At 39.6% G+C, this 21,472-nt stretch overlaps 1 protein-coding gene across 2 annotated transcripts in view; it reads right to left on the reverse strand.

The window, feature by feature from the left end:
• ROCK1 (Rho associated coiled-coil containing protein kinase 1) overlaps positions 1-21,472 on the reverse strand; it is a 104,989-nt gene that overhangs the window by 40,366 nt on the left and 43,151 nt on the right. For both annotated transcript variants that reach the window (XM_060200766.1, XM_060200765.1), the window contains exons 9-16: positions 20,004-20,095; positions 15,152-15,311; positions 10,655-10,715; positions 9,824-9,912; positions 5,154-5,202; positions 2,849-2,984; positions 438-529; positions 103-349 (exon numbers count right to left, since the gene is read on the reverse strand). In XM_060200766.1, the coding sequence (XP_060056749.1) occupies positions 103-349; positions 438-529; positions 2,849-2,984; positions 5,154-5,202; positions 9,824-9,912; positions 10,655-10,715; positions 15,152-15,311; positions 20,004-20,095 (926 nt within the window). The remainder of the gene's footprint in view (positions 1-102; positions 350-437; positions 530-2,848; positions 2,985-5,153; positions 5,203-9,823; positions 9,913-10,654; positions 10,716-15,151; positions 15,312-20,003; positions 20,096-21,472) is intronic.

Consider the following 21,472-nt stretch of genomic DNA (forward strand, 5'->3'; position numbering starts at 1 on the left):
ACAACAGAGAGAATACTTCAAGCCAATGAACTAACAATCAAAAACAGCAACAGGATTAATTTTATGTAATATTTATTATATCACGAGAAGAAAAAATATTACCTTGAAGGTCGCCAATCATCTCAGAATCATGGCCCCTGTCTCTCCGTTCAGCTTCTAGCGCAGCTTGCAGCTGGTAATAGTCTTTGTCCGTTTGCGACTTAGAATCTTCTAAGATCCTGTTTCTCTCTTGCAGCTCTCTGTTCAGAGACTCCAGCTGACTGACCGCCTTGCTCATCTCAGTGTGACTCTTCCTTAACCTCACCGCAGTGTCTGACTCAGTCCTAAGTAAGTCATTGGCTTCTTCTAGCTAGTAATAAAGAGGGAGCAAGAAAGTGTGTTAGATACAACTAACCAAACTTAACTTAATATTTTAAAATTTCATTCTAAAAACTTACCTGCTTTTGTAATTGGGCCAATTTCTCATTAGCAAGTTGTGAGTTCTGACTTGCTTTCCTTAAGTCTTCCAACTGATCCTTTAATGTAGACACTGGAAACAGATATCAAAATCACCATTTTCACAAGAGAAATATTTTTTTTCAGAAAGTGAATTTAATCTTAAGCCATTATAGTCAGTTACATTAGATGATCAAATCCAAATTAATGGAAGTACATAGATTTTAAATTAATCAAAAAAGGAAAGCATTTTTATAATACAGTAAAACAACACATGCTTTCACTGAATATATTTCAAATTCTTTATTATATCATTATCAGTATTCTAAATATTCTAAAACACACTGATTATACATTATATATAATCAATTGCTATTATCAGAATGACTTGTAACTAGTATATTCTATTTTTTAAAAAATATTTATTTATTCCCTTTTGTTGCTCTTGTTTTATTGTAGTTATTATTCTTGTCGTTGGCTAGGACAGAGAAATGGAGAGAGGAGGGAAGACAGAGAGGGGAAGAGAAAGACAGACACCTGCAGACCTGCTTCAACGCCTGTGAAGCGACTCCCCTGCAGGTGGGGAGCCAGGAGCTGGAACAGGGATCCTTACACCTGGTCCTTGCGCTTTGCGCCACCTGCGCTTAACCCACTGTGCTACCAACCGACCCCCACATTCTAATAAGGTCAATTTATTAGTGTAATACTATAAACCTAGTTTAAGAATTATTTATTATTGAATAATACACTTAAAAACTCGGCATATATATTTCCGTATGTATACAGCTATACATTAACCTACATATGCATACAATTAAGCAGATAATGTAGCATTCTTTAAAAAATTTTTTTGAATATGTATTCCCTTTTCTGCTGGCCTTTTTTTATTGTTGTTATTGATGTCGTCGTTGTTGGATAGGACAGAGAGAAATGGAGAGAGGAGGGGAAGACAGAGAGGGGGAGAGAAAGACAGACACCTGCAGACCTGCTTCACCGCCTGTGAAGGGGAGAGAAAGACAGACACCCGCAGACCTGCTTCACCGCCTGTGAAGGGGAGAGAAAGACAGACACCCGCAGACCTGCTTCACCGCCTGTGAAGGGGAGAGAAAGACAGACACCCGCAGACCTGCTTCACCGCCTGTGAAGGGGAGAGAAAGACAGACACCTGCAGACCTGCTTCACCGCCTGTGAAGCGACCTCCCAGGTGGGGAACGGGGCCTCAAACCGGGATCCTTACGCCAGTCCTTATGCAGCCACCTGCGCTTAACCCACTGCGGTACCGCCCGACTCCCATAATGTAGCATTCTTTCTTTTACTCTTTCTGTACCAGAGTAGTGCTAAGCTTCAGCTTATGCTGGTGCTGGGGATTCAACCTGGAACTTTGGTGTCTCAGCAGTCTGGTCTCCTGCACCCCCACTTTAAGAGACATGTTGACCTCTCTTAATAGTAAAGAGGTGCTTTATCATTTACAGGATGCACAGTATTCAATCATACAGATACATCAAAATCTAGCATATACTTGATCACTTATCTCACTTTTAATTTTTGCCATTTTAAATAGCGCTGCAAGGAACAACTGCATGTGTCCAAGTTTATATGTAAAATAAATTCCTTGGGAGGTGTTACCGTAGATAAAACCTTGGACTCTTAAGTGAGCAGTTCTGAAATTTATGCCAAACTGATGTTCTGGAAACCCCTCAATCTCTCCTCCGCCCCCCACCCCCCAGCCATTAGCAAGCAAATAAATCTTAAATAGAAAGAAAATTGAGGCTGGGTGGTGGAGCACCTGGTTGAGTGCACATGTAACAATGCATAAGGACCCAGGTTCAAACCCTCAGTCCCCATCTGCGGGGGGGGGGGAGGGGGAGCTTCAAAAGTGGTGAAGCAGGGCTGCAGGTGTCTCTGTCTCTCTATCACCCCAACAGCTCCCCAAGTGGTTGAGCTGTTTCCCCACACATACTCTCACTTCCTCTGAAATAAAAAAAGAATCAGGCTGGGAGAAGTGAAATCACGCATGTGTGAGGCCCCTGGGGAGGGGGAGGGGTTCGCAGTGGTTTACAAACTGGGGCACGAAGACAGCTCACCTAGTAGCATGTGTGTCTCCCCAGCAAGCAAACTAGGTTTGGCATGGCACAGAATACCACTGTACTGGGAGAAGTTCTCTCTCTCTAGAGGTTTATTTCATATGAGAGAGAAACCAGACCACTACTCCAGCACGTGCAGTGCTGGGAATCACACCAGAAGCCTCAGGTGGTGCCATTTTAAATGTTTGTAAACTACTGCTATACTTACGTTAGAACTTGGCCTGTCTCTTCAACATGGATGTCAGGCAGTACATTCATTTAAAAGTTATTCAAAACCAAGACCTGAGAGGTAGTGCCAGGCAGACAGCTCACGAGAACGAAGAACTTACCTTCATTTTCCACATTTCTCCTCTTCTCGTTTTCCTGTTCTGCTTTTCTTTGGTACTCATTAATTCTATGCTGGAGTAACATTTTATCCTTCTCAATCTGAGATACTGTTGATTCTAAATTTCTTCTTTGGTTGCCCTGAAATAATAACATTAAGTTTCCACAGCAGTTAATAATCTTATTTATTTGAAGGAATACGTACTAAGAAAAAAAAAAGGGCCACAGACATAACTCACAGAAGTAGAGTTCATGGTTTACCATGCATAAGGTCCTTTGTTTGAGTCTCAACACCAAGTGTTAACACCACAGCACCACAGGAAGCTCCACAGAGGGCAGAGTGGTGCTGCAGTGGCCCCTCAATCCCAAATAAAAAAGTGGGCAAGCTGGCAGTTGGGAGTGGAGGACTGCAAATGTGTTAAGATCCTGGCTCCACATAAAAAAATAAAAAGGAATGCATTTTTTTGTTTGTTTCAAAATCAGTAAATTCAGTAATTCCTAAGGACAACAAATTTCTAATAGTAGAATTTGCTTGACGTGTGAAGAGTATGAATTCCTTTATGTAAAAAGTACAAAATTTTCAAAGATTTTAAAATTCAAGAGTATAAACTTCCTATCAATTTTAACAGAAAGACTTTTCATTAGTTTAAGAAAATCACATTGAATGCATTACAGTACTAATATTCTGTCTTATTTATAATCCTAACGGAATAGTTGCTATAGTGGTGCACCTACTTTAGTGCACACATCACAGTGTACAAAGACCTAGGTCAATCCATCTGTCCTCATCTGTAGCCTCCAGAGAGACTCTCTTTCCCTCTTCCCTCTCAATTTTAATAGCTCTATCCAGAATAAATGAAAAATATTAAAAAATAATTTTTTATTGGATGTCAGAAAAACCAACTCACTACCCTATCATTTCTATTCTATTTTTCTCTCCTTCCCTCCCTTTCTTTTTGCCACCCAGGTCATAGTTGTAGCTGGGAGCAAGCACAACTCTATGGCTCCAAGAGGCTTCTTTTGTCCATTTTTCTTTCTTTTAGAGGGCAAGACAGAGTTGGAGGGACACTGCAGCATCACCCTACTGCTCATGAAGTAGCCCCTTGTATGAGTCCCCATTGGGTGGCTCCAATCTGGTCCTTGCACATGATAATGTGTGCACCCTAGCAAGAGGGTTGCCTCCCGGTTGTGCTAATTGTCTTTCTTGTTTGTCTGTGGTGCCAGGGATTGAACCCAGGACTTCATGCACACACTCTACCACTCAATCTCTTCCTCAAGCCTGTAATACTAAATATGTTCCATACTAAAGGGATCATGTAACACACAGCTGGTAAGAACTGCAAAGATCAAAGGATGCCAAGTGTTACGGTGTGCACAGTAATTCATGATGAACTTGAGCTGGTGCACCTTCACTCTTTTACATTTATTTTGTATTTAATATCTGGGTTAGTTAGTATTTAGTAGGGAAAAACAGAAGAAAACACATTATTCTACCTTTTCAGTAACAGAGCTATCGTAGTTTTTATTTAGACTTCCCTCTATCTCATCTCCGACATAAATAATAGATGAGGGGGGGTGGATAGGTCATCCAACAATATTGTGTTTGAGAGACGCATGCTTCATTCCCTGGCAGTGCATTAAAAAAATTAATCGTGGGAGTCGGGCTGTAGCTCAGCGGGCTAAGCGCAGGTGGCGCAAAGCACAAGGTCGGCATAAGGATCCCGGTTCGAGCCCCCGGCTCCCCACCTGCAGGGGAGTCGCTTCATAAGCGGTGAAGCAGGTCTGCAGGTGTCTATCTTTCTCTCCCCCTCTGTCTTCCCCTCCCTCTCTCCATTTCTCTCTGTACTATCTAACAACGACAACATCAATAACAATAACTACAACAACAATGAAAAACAAGGACAACAAAAGAGAAAATAAATAAATAAAATATTTTAAAAAATTAATCGTTATAGGAAAATATTCATAGGAAACTACCAAGAGTAAATTAATCTGTAGCAATCGAGCCTATAGCTACGAAGTGTGGCTTTCACTGTAATTCCTTGGCCCTGGCTCTATATTCCACCCCTTAAGCTCAAGCCTGGGAAGAGGAGAAGAGCACAGTTTTGGATTTCCAAGCTCCAAGTCCAAGTGCCCTGTACAGCAGGAACGTGCCAGCGATGCCTAGGGTCTTTCCTCTCTCTCTCCCGTCTCTCTCCTAGATACTAGTACACCATCCTATCAAGTTCAAACGCACTTTTCCAAGAAAATTAAAATAATCTAAAAGAGAACTTTGAAAAAGTAAAATTCTAATTAGAAAGCAAAAGGTACCTCTTCATCCAATTCTTTCATGATCTTGTCTAGTTTTATGTTTGAAGTTCTGTAAAAACAAAAGTAACAGATTAATAAGATGTTACTGCTCAAGGGCAAGATATTATATTCCTTACTTTTCCATTAAACTAATTTAAAAGTACTTATTTTTGACAGAGGCAGAGAGAAATTGAGAGGCATGGGGAAGATAGACACCTGCAGCCCTACTTCCCCACTCTTGACTTCCCCCCACCCCGCCCCCTGAGGTAGGGACTGGAGGCATGAACCTGGGTCCTTGCACAAAGTAATGTGTGCACTTAACCAGGTGTGTCACTGCCCAGCTCTCCTTTGTGTGTGTGCTTTGGACCTCTTTGGAAATCTACTCAAACCGATGGTCTTTATTCAGAACACTATTTTCAAAAGCCAAAATCATACAGAAACACAGTCATACACTTTAAAAAATGCAGATTAAGTGAAATACGTGCTTCTTAATTATATGAAATCATAAGATCTGGGTACGGGGTAGATAGCATAATGGTTATGCAAAGAGTCTCTCATGCCTGAGGCTCCAAAGTCCCAGGTTCAATCCCCTGCACCACAAGCCAGAGCTGAGCAGTGCTCTGGTTAAAACAAAAAACAAAAAACCAAAAATTTTAAATCACAAGATCTATTTGCAATAATTTCAACGCAGAGGTAAGTATAAATGATATCTAGAGATCATGAAGGCAGGAACAAGCACATTACTACAGTTACCTGTAATTCCTATTGGTAATGAATGAAAACTCACATCTACTTCTAATAAATGTGGATAACTGTCTGCATCAAAAACCAGAAGAAATGCTGAAGTTTTTATTTTTGAAATATTCACTTTTTGTAATTTGAAATCATAGATATCCAATTCCCTCCATAGATCTTTTGAAGGAGGACTACAGATTCCAGGTTAAGGATCCCTAGACTCTTCTTTCATGTATTCCTAGCAAGTACACAAACATCACCCGTTTAATCCTTAATGCAAGAAGAGGTAAAAGGAGGGAAAAATAGGATATAGCAAATCAGTAAAATTAGCAGTTGAATCAACATTTGAGGTCAACTGTAAGAGTATTATCTTGAGACCTCAGTTTACTTCCTTTGGCTCTAAACACATTTCTGACTTTCAAAGCTGCACACACCATGTTTCTTCTTTGGAATCGGATCAAATACACGTTGTCCAAGATCAGTGTCTTCTGTTGCTCCTCACCCTGCCACAGATTGGCCCATGTGTCCTCTAGTGCGCTAAGTAAAGGGTGCTCCTTGGAATCACCCTTACCTCACATTCCTCACCTTATTCAGGTGAATAAATGTCCAGTGTTACTAAGTAGTCATGGAACTGTTTAAAAAGCAAACCCGAGGACTGGGAGATGACTCAGCCAGTAGAGCACATACCTTATCATGCCCTGGGTTCAAGTCCTGGTACCACACAGGAGTACCACAGGCGACATATGAGGTAAGTGGAGGGTAGGTTACCCAGTGCTAGAGTGGTGCTCTGGGGTCTGTCTCTCCCCCGCTCTCTAAAAAGTTGAGTCCAGACAGTGGCACATGCAGTTCAGCGCACACATTACCACGTGTAAGGGCCTGGGTTCAAGCCCCCACTCCCCACCCGCAAAGGGGGGATGGATGCTTCATGAACGGTGAAGCAGGTCAGCAGTTGTCTATCTTTCTCTCTCCTATCTCCCCCTTCCTCCTCAATTTCTCTCTGTCCTGTCAATAAAACAGAAAGAAAGAAAGAAAGAAAGAAAGAAAGAAAGAAAGAAAGAAAGAAAGAAAGAAAGAAAGAAAGAAAGAAGAAAAGGGGTGGGGGTGGCTGCTGGGGACGGTGACTTCACAGTTCCAGCCCCAAGGCCCAGTGATGACCCTGGTGGCCATTGAAAGGGACCTGGACCCAGAGAACGCAAGGGTCTGGGTTCGTCTGCTGTTCTACAGATACACAGATTTTTTTTAATGCAAGTTTAACCAGGTATTTTACATCTTAGATGAATAACTTCTTTTTTCTCCCATCAAACCTTATTATCTTGGGATAAACCCGAAATTCCATAACTCAGCTGACCTTCCCATTCACATTTTCACATGCTTAGCAGCCACTCTGATCGCTCTTACTACTTTCAGAAGTTCACCCTTGTTTTCACCACTATCATCGCTTTGTGATTTGCTATTTGTCTTTTAAAATATATATTTATTTGCTTATCAGATAGAGGCAGAAATTCAGAGAAGGGGAGGCTGAGGGGAAGGAGACGATGGGGGAATACACTTGCAGCCATTTTACTGCTATGAATCCCCCCACGCTGGCCCCCAAGGGTGGGGAGTGGGGCTTGAACCCGGGTCCTTGAACCCTATAGTGTGTGTTCTGCCAGGGAAGCTACCCTCTGACCTCCCCCATCTGCCCTTTTATATTGCTCTTTTTGGGATGCAGAGAATTCTCAACATTCATGCAAAAAGTAGATTCTATTTTTACTGCTTATTTGCATATTTTATACTTAAAGAAATTCTATTCCAACTCCTAGAATGAGTAATTGCTTACGTATATTCAACTGTTTTTCTAAATATATGCATTTGTACCCTAATCCATCAGCAAATATGAGAGATTTGTTTACTCTCCCCCACAACAGGAAAACTATCAGTTTTTTAAATTCCACTTTTTTCTTTTTATAAAATAATTTTTATTGCATTGCAACATTGTCATTTTTAAAATATATATTCTATTAATTACTGGATAGATACAGAGAGAAATTGAGAGGGGAGAGAGAAGCTGAAGCCCTGCCTTACCACTTGTGAAGCTACCTTCTGCTGGTAGGGACCAGGGGTTTGAACCTGTGTTCTTGTGCACTTAAACCAGGTGAGGCACCGCCTGGCCCTAAATTTACATGTCTTTCTTCTTTTTCGCCCTCTCTCTCTCTCTCTCTCTCTCTCTTTTTTTTTTTTTTTTTTTTTGCCTCCAGAGTTATCACTGGGGCGTGGTGCCTGCACTACGAATCCTCCAGAGGCTCTTTTGCCCTTTTGTTGCCTTTGTTGTTTATCTTCTTTCTCTTTTCCCTTGTTTTTTTGTTGTTGATAGAGAGAAACTGAGAGAGAAGGGGGACATGGGGAGAGAGGAGGAGAGACATCTGCAGCACTGCCTCACCAATAACGAAGCCATCCCTCTGCCTGTGGGGAGGAGGTGTTTGAACCTTGGTCCTTGTGCGTGGTAATGGGTGAGTTCAGGCAGGTCTGCCACCAGCTCCAAATCCCATTTGTTGAATACATAATTTCCACATTACTTCTATATTTTATTCACTCAAAATTAGTCATTAAAACATAAATTATAAAGCATTATGGTAACTGAGTACATCAGTCATTTATGTAAAGCTATCATCGTATATTTGCACAATAATAGACTCTTACTAGAGCCTGTTTTCATAGGAAAGAGACCTCAACTACTGCTTTAGAGAAATGCAATAAAAATGAGAATAGCTGCATTTAAAAACTAGCATAATGGTTACACAAAGAGCCTTTCACACCTGAGGCACTGAGGTCCCAGGTTCAATCCCCTGTACCACCATAAACCAGAGCTGAGCAGTGCTCTGGTTAAAAATAAATGAATAAATAAAAATAAAAAATAACAATGAAGTAAAAATTAGTGAATATGAATCTTCAACAACACTTTATAGTTTAGAGTACATATCTACTTTAGCTTACTGGCTTTCTTTTTTTCGGGTGGCAATGACTGGACCCCTAGGGTGTTTGGCATAAAGTAAGCACTCCTCCAGTGAGCTACTGGGTTGTCGGGAAAGTCACGGTGCAATTATTTCAGCACAGGAAAACAGAAACTCATGTCATGACTTTTCCAAAAGCCCAATATATTCCTATTCAGAAAGTTCCTATCTAATGTAAATTAACTTTCCTTTGCAGTGCAGTAATAAAAATGCAAGACAAAAAGCTAGTTCCAGGCTCTAAAGGGATTATCAGTATAGTTTTTCAGCAATTACAAATGTCCAGGCGTACTTTAAATATTTTGAGAAATACACCTGTGTAGCTAATGACAATATTTTAATTCTAGACATTCTTCACTCAACAGCAACCTTTATAAACACCTACTCTATCTACTTAAAAGTGTGTAGAGGGAGTCGGGTGGTAGCGTAGCAGGTTAAGCGCATGTGGTGCAAAGCGCAAGGACCGGTGTAAGGATCCCCGTTCAAGCCCCCGGCTCCCCCCCTGCAGGGGAGTCGCTTCACAGGTGGTGAAGCAGGTCTGCAGGTGTCTGTCTTTCTCTCTCCCTCTCTGTCTTCCCCTCCTCTCTCCACTTCTCTCTGTCCTATCCAATAACAATGACATCAGTAACAACAACAATAATAACTACAACAATAAAACAAGGGCAACAAAAGGGAATAAACATTTAAAAAATATTTTTTAAAAAAAGGGCAACAAAAAGGAAAATAAATTAATATAAAAATTTAAAAAGTGTGTAGAGGATAAACTTGAAAATAAGCATTTGCAACACAATTTTAATACTCTAATGGTCTGGGAAGTCGTCTAGTGCCTAGAATGTTGGACTCTCTAGCATGAGGTCCTGAGCTCTACACTCAGTACTGTGTGTACCAGAGTGATGCTCTGCTTCTCTCTACCTCTCTCATTAACATAAATGAATAAACTCTTAAAAGAAAAAGAAAATACATTCTCACCTGCACTTCTGCTCCATTTCATCTTTTAATTGTATTTCATTATGCAGCTGTTCTTCCAGCTTATAAATTGTTTTTTGTAAATTCTCCTGCTGTGTTTAAAAATAAAGCTCATTTTATTAAACATACTCATGAAGAATTAAAAAGTCTTTGTTGACATGTTGTGCTTGTTTAGAAAGGATTATTACTATTAATCTTTTCTTTCTTAAAAAAACTTTAAAATTATCTTTATTTATTTATTGGACAGAGACAGCAAGAAATCAAGATGGAAGGGGGATTAGGAAAGAGCCAGATAAACACCTGCAGTAACTGCTTCACCACTCATAAAGCTCTCCCCCAGCAGGTGGGGGCTGGGGGCTTGAGCCATTGTAAGATATGTGCTCAAAGAGGCACACCACCACCCAGGCCCCGCTTCAATCTTTTCTTCATGTCCAGCCTCTGTGTCCACCCCCCCCCTTTTTTTTTGCCACCAGGGTAATTTCTGTGGCTTTGAGTTGGCACTACAAATATGTGGCTGTTTTCTCCCCTTTTTTTTGTTTTTTGTTTTATTTGACAGGGCAGAGAGAAATTGGTAGGGAATTGTAGACAGGGAGAGAGAAAGATAAAGACACCTGCACTCTGCCAGACTCTGCGACCAATCTGGGCACCTAGCAGATTCTCCCCAGGGCATCTAGCAGAAGGGAGAGGAGACAGTAGGTAAAAAGGTGCTGGGAAATGACATTTAGCTTAAAATTTAAATTCACTTAGCAGCAACACATGTTTACAGAAATAACATGCAGACAAAATAATTATCCACAAATAAATTTTTAAAAATGACAGAAGTAAAATACCTACCAAGCTTTTATCCACATTGGAACTACTTCTGTTGTCATTAGGATTTGCTGAAGATAAGTATCTGGGAGGATAAAGGTTTGAAAATGAAACAAACAAATAAAAGTCTCCTAATATTCAATAACAACTAAAGACAAATACTCCATGCCCGTCTTTCTGTGCTGCAATAGCTATTTTTTAACTGAGTACAAATGTTCGCAACCATACCAGGAAAATGACACATTTATAGCAAAACTCCCAGTTATGTCTGAAGTAGCACTCTATAATAATAAACATCACAAACCTTGATGTTCTTGTGGCAAAACATACAGATTCTGCTATTTAGATACCATTAACATGAATAAAAATGTTTTTCTTTGTATGCATCAGTTTTTTAATATTTTTTAAATTTTTTATTTATAAAAAGGAAACACTGACAAAACTATAGGATAAGAGGGGTACAGCTTCGCACAATTCCCACCACCAGAACTCTGTATCCCATCCCCTCCCCTGGTAGCTTTCCTATTCTCTATCCCTCTGGGAGCATGGACCCAGGGTCACTGTGGGTTGCAGAAGGTGGAAGGTCTGGCATCTGTAATTGCTTCCCCGCTGAACATGGGCGTTGACTGGTCGATCCATACTCCCAGCCTGTCTCTCTCTTTCCCTAGTGGGGAAGGGAATAAAAAGATTTTTAAAAAGTCTCTTTTTTTCTAGCTATGGGGCTACATGGAGACAGCATAACGGTTATGCAAAAGAGACTCTCATGCCTAAGTCTCCAAAGTTCCAGGTTCAAACCCCCCCACAATAAAACCATAAAAAAAGAATTAAATGTTAGTGCTCATGTAAAATCATTATAATGATGATAATGCTAGAGAATTCTACGTTGTTTCATACTCTATTATAAAACTCAAACTCTGTGGATAACAACTATCTAAAGTAACTGGGGGAGCAGGGTCAAGAGCACAGAATGATGGTGGAGGTGTGCTGACTCACAGACTCACAGGTACCATGTGTGGTGTGGCAGTATTCCTACTAAAAGTTACACTTTTGTAAAACACTGTTGAATCATTGATAAAAATTAATTTTAAAAACCCAACATTTTTTACCTACTTAGTTGCTATAACAGGGATATATAGTGCTTCACTTTATTCAAGAATCCTGAAAAACAATATTGCGTCTTAGCTAAGTTGAAGTGGTGGTGTCTGAAGCCATGTGATAGAAGAAGCGTTTTCTTTTTTCTTATTCAAAGTGGACAACTAAAATCGCTTAAGTAGTACTGACTATTTCTCACATCAGCCTGTCTGTTCTCAGTCAGGAATTTTTGAGGACCTGGGGCTGGGTGAATATGCCTAATATCACGATCCTTGTGGTATAGCTGGGCTTATTGCTGCTGCTTGTCTTGTTTGTTTTACTGGGAACCTGGCTTGCATTTGGGCTGCACACAGTGAAACTGCACCATCCGAATGAGCTGCCTCCCCGCCCTTGTTGCCTGTCTTATCTGTTAACTTCTCTAGTCGCCTTTTTCTCTTCCTTGCAAATTTTTTTCTTTTCCCCTCAAATGTGCCACCATTGTTTCTACTTATTATACTGGTTAACCAATGGCTAGACAGAGAATTTTCTATACACCTAAAACCAATACATTCCCTAGTCTTTAAAAACAAATAACATCAATGTGATACACCACATCAAAAAAAGCAAGACCAAAAACCACATGGTCATATCAACAGATGCAGAGAAAGGCTTTGACAAAATCCAACATCACTTTATGATCAAAACACTACAAAAAAATGGGAATAGATGGAAAATTCCTTGGGAATAGATGGAAAATTCCTGAAGATAGTGGAGTCTATAGATAGCAAACCTACAGCCAACATCATACTCAATGGTGAAAAACTGGAAGCATTTCCCCTTAGATCAGGTACTAGACAGGGCTGCCCTCTATCACCATTACTTTTCAACATAATGTTGGAAGTTCTTGCCATAGCAATCAGGCTGGAGCAAGGAATTAAAGGGATACAGATTGGAAGAGAAGAAGTCAAACTCTCCTTATTTGCAGATGACATGATAGTGTACATGGAAAAACCTAAGGAATCCAGCAAGAAACTTCTGGAAATCATCAGGCAATACAGTAAGGTGTCAGGCTACAAAATTAACATTCAAAAGTCAGTGGCATTCCTCTATGCAAACACTAAGTTAGAAGAAACTGAAATCCAGAAATCAATTCCTTTTACTATAGCAACAAAACAATAAAATATCTAGGAATAAACCTAACCAAAGAAGTGAAAGACTTGTATACTGAAAATTATGAGTCACTACTCAAAGAAATTGAAAAAGACACAAAGAAGTGGAAAGATATTCCATGTTTGTGGGTTGGAAGAATTAACATCATCAAAATGAATATACTACCCAGAGCCATCTACAAATTTAGTGCTATCCCCATCAAGATCCCAAGCACATTTTTTAGGAGAATAGAACAAATGCTACCAATGTTTATCTGGAACCAGAAAAGACCTAGAATTGCCAAAACAATCTTGAGAAAAAAGAACAGAACTGGAGGCATCACATTCCCAGATCTCAAATTGTATTATAGGGCCACTGTCATCAAAACTGCTTGGTACTGGAACATGAATAGACACACTGACCAATGGAATAGAACTGAGAGCCCAGAAATGAGCCCCCACACGTATGGACATCTAATCTTTGACAAAGGGGCCCAGGCTATTACATGGGGAAAGCAGAGCCTCTTCAACAAATGGTGTTGGAAAAAATGGGTTGAAACATGCAGAAGAATGAAACTGAATCACTGTATTTCACCAAATACAAAAGTAAATTCCAAGTGGATCAAGGACTTGGATGTTAGACCACAAACTATCAGAAACTTAGAGGAAAATATTGGCAGAACTCTTTTCCACATAAATTTTAAAGACATCTTCAATGAAATGAATCCAATTACAAAGAAGACTAAAGCAAGTATAAACCTATGGGACTACATCCAATTAAAATGCTTCTGTACAGCAAAAGCAACCACTACCCAAACCGAGAGACCCCTCATAGAATGGGAGAAGATCTTTACATGCCATACATCAGATAAGAGTTTAATAACCAACATATATAAAGAGCTTGCCAAAGTCAACAACAAGACAACAAATAACCCCATCCAAAAATGGGGGGAGGACTTGGACAGAATATTCACCACAGAAGAGATCCAAAAGGCCGAGAAACACATGAAAAAAATGCTCCAAGTCTCTGACTGTCAGAGAAATGAAAATAAAGACAACAACGAGATACCACCTCACTCCTGTGAGAATGTCATACATCAGAAAAGGTAACAGCAGCAAATGCTGGAGAGGGTGTGGGGTTAAAGGAACCCTCCTACACTGCTGGTAGGAATGTAAATTGGTCCAACCTCTGTGGAGAACAGTCTGGAGAACTCTTAGAAGGCTAGAAATGGACCTACCCTATAATCCTGCAATTCCTCTCCTAGGGATAGATCCTAAGGAACCCAACACATCCATCCAAAAAGATCTGTGTACACAGCTGTGTTCTTGGCAGCACAATTTGTAATAGAGAAAGCCTGGAAGCAACCCAGGTGTCCAACAACAGGTGAGTGGCTGAGCAAGTTGTGGTATATATACACAATGGAATACTACTCAGCTGTAAAAAAATAGTGACTTTACCATTTTCAGCCGATCTTGGATGACTTTGAAAAATTCATGTTAAGTGAAATAAGTCAGAAACAGAAGGATCAATATGGGGTGATCTCAGTCTCAGGCAGAAATTAAGAAACAAGATCAGAAAAGAAAACACAAGTAGGGAGTCGGGCTGTAGCGCAGCGGGTTAAGCGCAGGTGGCGCAAAGCGCAAGGACTGGCTTAAGGATCCCGGTTCGAACCCCGGCTCCCCACCTGCAGGGGAGTCGCTTCACAGGCAGTGAAGCAGGTCTGCAGGTGTCTATCTTTCTCTCCCCCCCTCTGTCTTCCCCTCCTCTCTCCATTTCTCTCTGTCCTATCCAACAACGACGACAACAACAATAATAACTACAACAATAAAACAACAAGGGCAACAAAAGGGAATAAATAAATAAAATATTTGAAAAAAAAAAAAAAAGAAAGAAAACACAAGTAGAACCTGAAATGAAATTGGCATATCGCACCAAAGTAAAAGACTCTGGGGTGGGTGAGTGGGGAGAATACAGGTCCATGAAGGATGACAGAGGACCTAGTGGGGGTTGTATTGTTATATGGGAAACTGGGGAATGTTATGCATGTACAAACTATTATATTTACTGTTGAATGCAAAACATTAATTCCCCAATAAAGAAATAAAAAACAAACAAACAAAAAACATAGGTGTGTCTGAAAGAAATACCAAATTCTAGGGTATTAGGCATTGCTGGAAAATGACATATTAAGATACCTATTTACATACAATTAAATTTACTTCAAATATTAATGTTCACATATTCCTAGGAAAATAATATAAATACAACAGAACCAGTAAAATTAAAGTCTAGCACACTTACCTACGGTTGCTATAGTAGGTAAATCCTACAAAAGGCAGCTGGTTGCCAACAAAAGCTTTAGGTATAGGAAATGTTTCTTCATCTCCTTTATCTTCTTCCAAATCATCAAAGTTACTTGTATCAATGTCACTACTTAAATCAGGTACAACTGGTGCTACAGCTAAACGCAGAAACAAAAATAGTTCACTTCAGATTTAATATGAAAATAAAGCAAAAATCCCATATTAACGACTACTTCTAAGCCACAAATTCACAATGAGTTAAATACTATTATAGTAAGTTTTATTAACAGTACCCATCAACTGATGAATTGTTTTGCATAACATATGCAAAACAATTAGAATTACAGAAAAGGTTATTTGAAAATTATAGCATGAAGGGGCTGGATGGTGATGCATTTGGCTGAGCAGACACATTATGGCACACAAGGAGCTGGGTTCAATCCCCCAGCCCCCACCTGTAGGGAAAGCTTCTCGAGTGGCAAAACAGTGCTGCAGGGGCGGCTCTGTATACCCTCTCCCTATCAATTTCTGTTTTTATGCAAAATAAATAAATATTAAAAAATACAAATTACAGCATGACAAATTATACTCAGTGTTGCCTTGTTTTTGGAATCCTATGTTCTATTTAAAGTTTCTGTTGTTCTGTATTGTACACACTAGAACTTTAGGGAGTTGACACGAGGACAAGTTATTTAGGTATTTGCACTTATTTTGTTCCCTGTCTTTATTCTCACTTTCATTACTTTTTTAAAATTCGATCTCAAATGAGTGGAAGAAGTAATTGAAAATCTAGATACAGTGTCTCTAAATTAATAATGAATCCGATTAAGGAGCTCCTGGAAATTCTGGCCCTACACGAGCAAAGAACTTAATGTGAACACTGACACCGCAAGCTGTTGACACCTGAACTGTAAAACTAAGAGAACAAGTTCTCGCCCCAAAAAAGCAATATTGCCAAAGAAAATTGAAGAATAAAAATTTTTAATCATGACTGTTACGTAATTTATAAACTTAGAAGGTCACAAAGGTCAACTCAGAATAAAAATATTCTCGGTATTGTAGGGTTAGGAAGTGAAGAAAGGTAGGAGAAGGAACAGGAAAAGAATAAGTTCTACAAATTGCACTTTTTTATAATAGCCTTAAGACAGGAGCTATTAGAATAAAGAAAAGTCATCAAAATGTTTATATTACTAATCTATGAACACTCCAGCAAAACCATACGTAAGTATACAAATCTTTAAAAGATACAGAAATGATAAGAAACAAAATTATCTCATTACATAAATTCTTGAAATATGAAGTCAGTTTGATCTGCATTGTGGAGGAAATTCACACCTTGTTTTCATAAGCATTTATACTTTGTAAAGGAAGTTTAAGCAGGCTGGGGAGTCTGCAAAAGACTCTTGGGAGTCGAGCAGTAGAGCAGCGGGTTAAGCATATGTAGCACAAAGCACAAGGACCGGCGTAAGGATCCCGGTTTGAGCCCCCAGCTCCCCACCTGCAGGGGGGTCGCTTCACAGGCGGTGAAGCAGGTCTGCAGGTGTCTGTCTTTCTCTCCCCTTCTGTCTTCCCCAGCTCTCTTCATTTCTCTCTCTCTTATCCAACAACAAGAACTACAACAATAAAACAACAAGGGCAACAAAAGGGAATAAATAAATAAATAAATAATAAAAAAACCTTTTAAAAAAAATCTTAGTGAGCAATTAAAAAAAAAAAAAGACTCTAATGCCTGAGGCTCTGACATCCCAGGTTCAATCCCCAGCACCACAATCAGCCAGAGGTGAGCAGTATTCTGGTCTCTCTGTACCTTTCAAGAATGTAAAATAAAAAAAATACTTTTTAAGAAGGATTTTTAAAAAGATTTTATTTTTTATTAATGAGATAGGAAGAGAGAGAAAGAGAGAGAACACCAGATATCTCTGTGGTACATGTGCTGCCCAGGACTGAACTTGGGACCTCATGCTTGAGAGTCCAGTGCTTTATCCACTGTGCCACCTACCAGACCACAGAAATTTTTAAATACTATTAAAATGCCACTGGTTCATATTCTCCAACTCCACTAGACTAAGAATTCACAAGGTAAGAACTGTTGATTACGACTATTTTTCTAGTGCCTAAAGTAGAAAAATGCTCAGTATACAGGAGGTGTTCAACAGTCTTTGTTGACTAGACTACTTTCTCTCCTAATTATTACCCGTTCTTCAAATAGAACAGAAAATAATCTCACTATTTTGATTTTTTTTTTTTTTAAACCAGGGTACTGTTCAGCTATGGCTGATGGTGGTACGAGGGATTGAACCTGGGATTCTGGAGCCTCAGGCATGAGAGTCTGTTTGCATAACCATTATGCTGTCTATTTCCACCAGTTTTGATTTTTGTACTGCTAGGGACTTGCAAATGCATGAGTCCACTGCTCCAGAGCCAACTTTCTTTTCTTTTCTTTTTTTAATACATTTTTTTAATATTTATTTTCCCTTTTGTTGCCCTTTTTTTATTATTGTAGTTATTGTTATTACTGATGTCATCATTGTTGAATAGGACAGAGAGAAATGGAGAGAGGAGGGGAAGACAGAGAGAGGGAGAGAAAGACAGACACCTGCAGACCTGCTTCACCACCTGTGAAGCAACTCCCCTGCAGGTGGGGAGCTGGGGGCTCGAACTGGGATCCTTACCGGTCCTTGTGCTTCTTGCCACCTGCGCTTAATCCGCTGTGCTACCGCCCGACTACCTCTTCCTTTTTTTTTTTTTTAATTCAGATAGAGGGAGAGACACCCAGTCCCATTCCACCTTGTGTGATGCCTCACCTAGCACTGAGGTGCTCCCATAGAGTGCTGAGGCTCAAAGCCAGAGCCCTACACAAGACAGTGTGCATTTTAATGGCTCCGCTCTCTCCTACTATTCTGAGTTATTTATTGTAGGGCTGTTCTACAGTTACTTATACACTGCTTCGTGTGCCATTATGATTTAATCAGCTGTGGCGAATAAGATTTTCTGTAACACACTGTGTAATTTTCATTATTATTATTACTGGCCATCACTGGGACCGCATGACTCCAGTCTGAATTTTAGAAAGACAAAGGCAAGAGAAAGCTACCACTGTAACAAGCTTCCTCATTATGGTGTGCTCAGGCCTGAACCTCAGTCATGCCCATGACAAAGGGAGCACATTATCCGGGCAACTATCTTGTTGGCCCCTAACTATCTTGAAACAGGAATATGTTCTCTGACTAAAAATTAACACATTACTTACTTTTGTTTCTGTTTCTCAATAGCAGGCTATAAATCTGACAGACTCAAACATATTCTGTATCTCTATACAGATTAAAATATTTTCCTCAATTTTCATTATTGTTTTGTGGGGGGGGGGGGAAAGGCCAAAACACTACTCAACTGTTCCATATGGTGTCAGAAATTAAGCTCGAGACTTCATGCATTCAAGTTATGAGTGTTACTGCTGGACCAAGCCTTGAACTCTGATATTAACAACTATGTCTTTATATTTCAGGTTTTAGTAAGAATGAGGGAAAAAACTTTCTATCCATGCGAGTTAAATTTTAATTTCAATACCTCTTATTTATTGATTTCATCTACAAGGAGAATCTAAAGTATAAAACAAAAAGCAATCCACAGAAGGTCAAATATTATGATTGCTGAGCCCAAGTCTATTCCATAGATACATTTCAATTTAGTATCTTGAGTAGGGGGTTAGAGAAGGCTCATATAGCATTTCCAGCGTCATCAAATACTCTGATTACCTAAGAACAAACCTGTTGTGGGGTCTCTCCCTACTGGAAACCCATTGCGGTTACCTGCTGGGCAGGCTGCTCCTGGTCGGGAGCTAGTTAATATTCTTAGTTATAGGATCAAATGCAAGGGGACACACTAGCCAACCTATTCACAACTGAAAGAGCATCTTCACAGAGCAGGAACTGGTTCTATAGCCATGTGAAGAAATGCTCAGAAATGACCTACCATCATTAAAAAGTTAAGTCTCCACTTCACTGAACCATCTTGGTTCCGTCCATATCTGATGCAGGCAGAACCTGACCAAGTATGGAAGAAAAACGGGATAAGCAGAGACTGATCTGTGTCACTTGTGCTGAGTCCATCTATATCCCCACCCTGCCTCGTTTACAGAAATGCGCCTTTTGACAGATGGTGGGGAATCTTGGTCTGCTCTCCTGCCGTGCCAGTCACAATAAAGCGACAGAAAGGCTTACATGGTATCTATTTTCCTAAACTGACTCACATGAGACACGATCTCAAGAGGATCCACTGACCCACATGTGGACCTTCATCAGATACAGCTGTGCCCAGTGAATGGCTACAACTGGCAGCAGTACTTCGCCCTACACTGTGTCTTCTCTGATATACACACAGTTGTGACAAAGAGAGCAATAGTAACAACAGGAAAAAACAATCAAAAACATAATAAAAGTTATGTGGATGGGGGCAGAAGGGGCTCCCGTGTGGAGAGCACACCTTGCCATGTTCAAGGAGCTCCGCTGAAGCCCTCAGCTTCAACCACAGGGAGGTTTCTGAAAGAAGTAGCAGGAGAAATAACACCACGTGCGCAATAGCGCCGTGCCAGCCCTTTTCAGTCCCCTGGGGCCAGTGGAGTCATGAGTCGCAAAGCCACAGTCCATACATGTACATGCATAAAAGTATGTGAATATTAAGAATCTCCCTCAAAATATTTTCCTCTAACTCATATTTTTGGCCCACAGTAAACTGTGGGGAACTGAAGCTACACTCTGCAAAACTGCGTATGGGGGGGTACTGTGCAGTATCCACAAACACCTTACAGTGGCCTTTATATGTTTGCTGTCATGTATGAGAAAACTACTTACTGTCTCGAAGTGTTTCCCAAGCCCACTGGTCATTTTTGAAGAAGAGATGTCGCTTGATTTCTTCTACACCGTTTCGTCCTAATCTCACCTCTCTGCATATGGAGGGAAGGACCAAAGTTACTTACCATTTACAACATTAAAGTACATATACTGGAAGCATAATTTCAGTTTAAAGAAAGTACAAATTAAAGCAATTCTTACAGACAGAGCATGAGAACTGGACTATGTTGATAGTCGATGACTTTTTAATTGACCAAAGATGCATCTGAACCACTCACCTGTTCTCATGACCATAACAAATAAACAAGCATTTTCCTGTAATTTCTTTCAAAAACAGTGGTAAAGTCACACATTCCTTGCAATCAATAATACTAAAGAAATAACCCATAAAGACATTTTAACAAAAGGGACTAAGTAAATACACAAAAATTATTTTTTTAAAAAAAAAATTCTTCTTTCTTTTTTTTCATCAAAATGCTAAAGAATGAACTTGGGGAGCTGGCACACATGCAGTACCGCTGGGTGATCTTCCCTGCCCAGTTTTTCATTCTTTAATTTTTAATTTTATTATATACAGGTGACCTGCGCACAGAAACATCCTTCCATACAATGGGGCCAGGCTAGAATCTGGATTGTGCACATGGCAAAGCAGTGCATTATCCAAGTGAACTATTCTGCTGGTCCTTCTTTACTTTTATTATTATTATTTTAAAGATAGAGAGGGGAGGGAGTGGGGCGGTAGCGCAGTGGGTAAAAAAAAAAAAAAAAAAGAATCCTCTACACTTGGTTCACAGTCTCCTGTCTGTGTAGTAAATCTCCACTTGTCTTTGGGAAACTAGTGTTAATGTCACATTTAATTTTAAGAGACTAGCCATTGTCATCTATCCTAATCTGAGTTACTCATGTTAATAGTTTAGTACACAGTAGACATGCCTTTATTTACATTTGTGTATCTCTTCCATATCTGGCCTCCCCAAAATTTTCAAATAAAGGAACAGGTTCTTAGCCAAAAAAAAAAAAAAAAAAAAAAGACATTTTAAATTTAAAATACATGGGCACAGATATTAGCTTACTTCTGTGGTGATCAGACCATGATATTACAGAAATATCAAATCACCATGTGAAATTAGCATGTCAGTTTATACCTCAATCTAAAATACTTATATACATAGAATTTTAAAAGGGAAATTGATCAGCAAATCTAAATAATAATATTAGATATATAAATGGAGGACTCAGAACAGAGTTAGAGTATATAACGAAGACACACATTCCGTGAAGCACAGTCTTATGGTTCCTTTAAAAAATGCATATATTCCTGTCTAAAGCCCTGTATCATAAAACAAGTAAATAATAAAATTTCCTTTTCATTTATTTCAGACCAGTAAAAAAAAAAAAAAAAAAAACAATGACAACTAACTGACATCACATAACTTGGAAGCTATAAAAAGGACAAGTTATTGGGCTGG

Source organism: Erinaceus europaeus, chromosome 10 (assembly GCF_950295315.1).
Source record: "Erinaceus europaeus chromosome 10, mEriEur2.1, whole genome shotgun sequence".
Lineage (NCBI taxonomy): Eukaryota > Metazoa > Chordata > Mammalia > Eulipotyphla > Erinaceidae > Erinaceus > Erinaceus europaeus.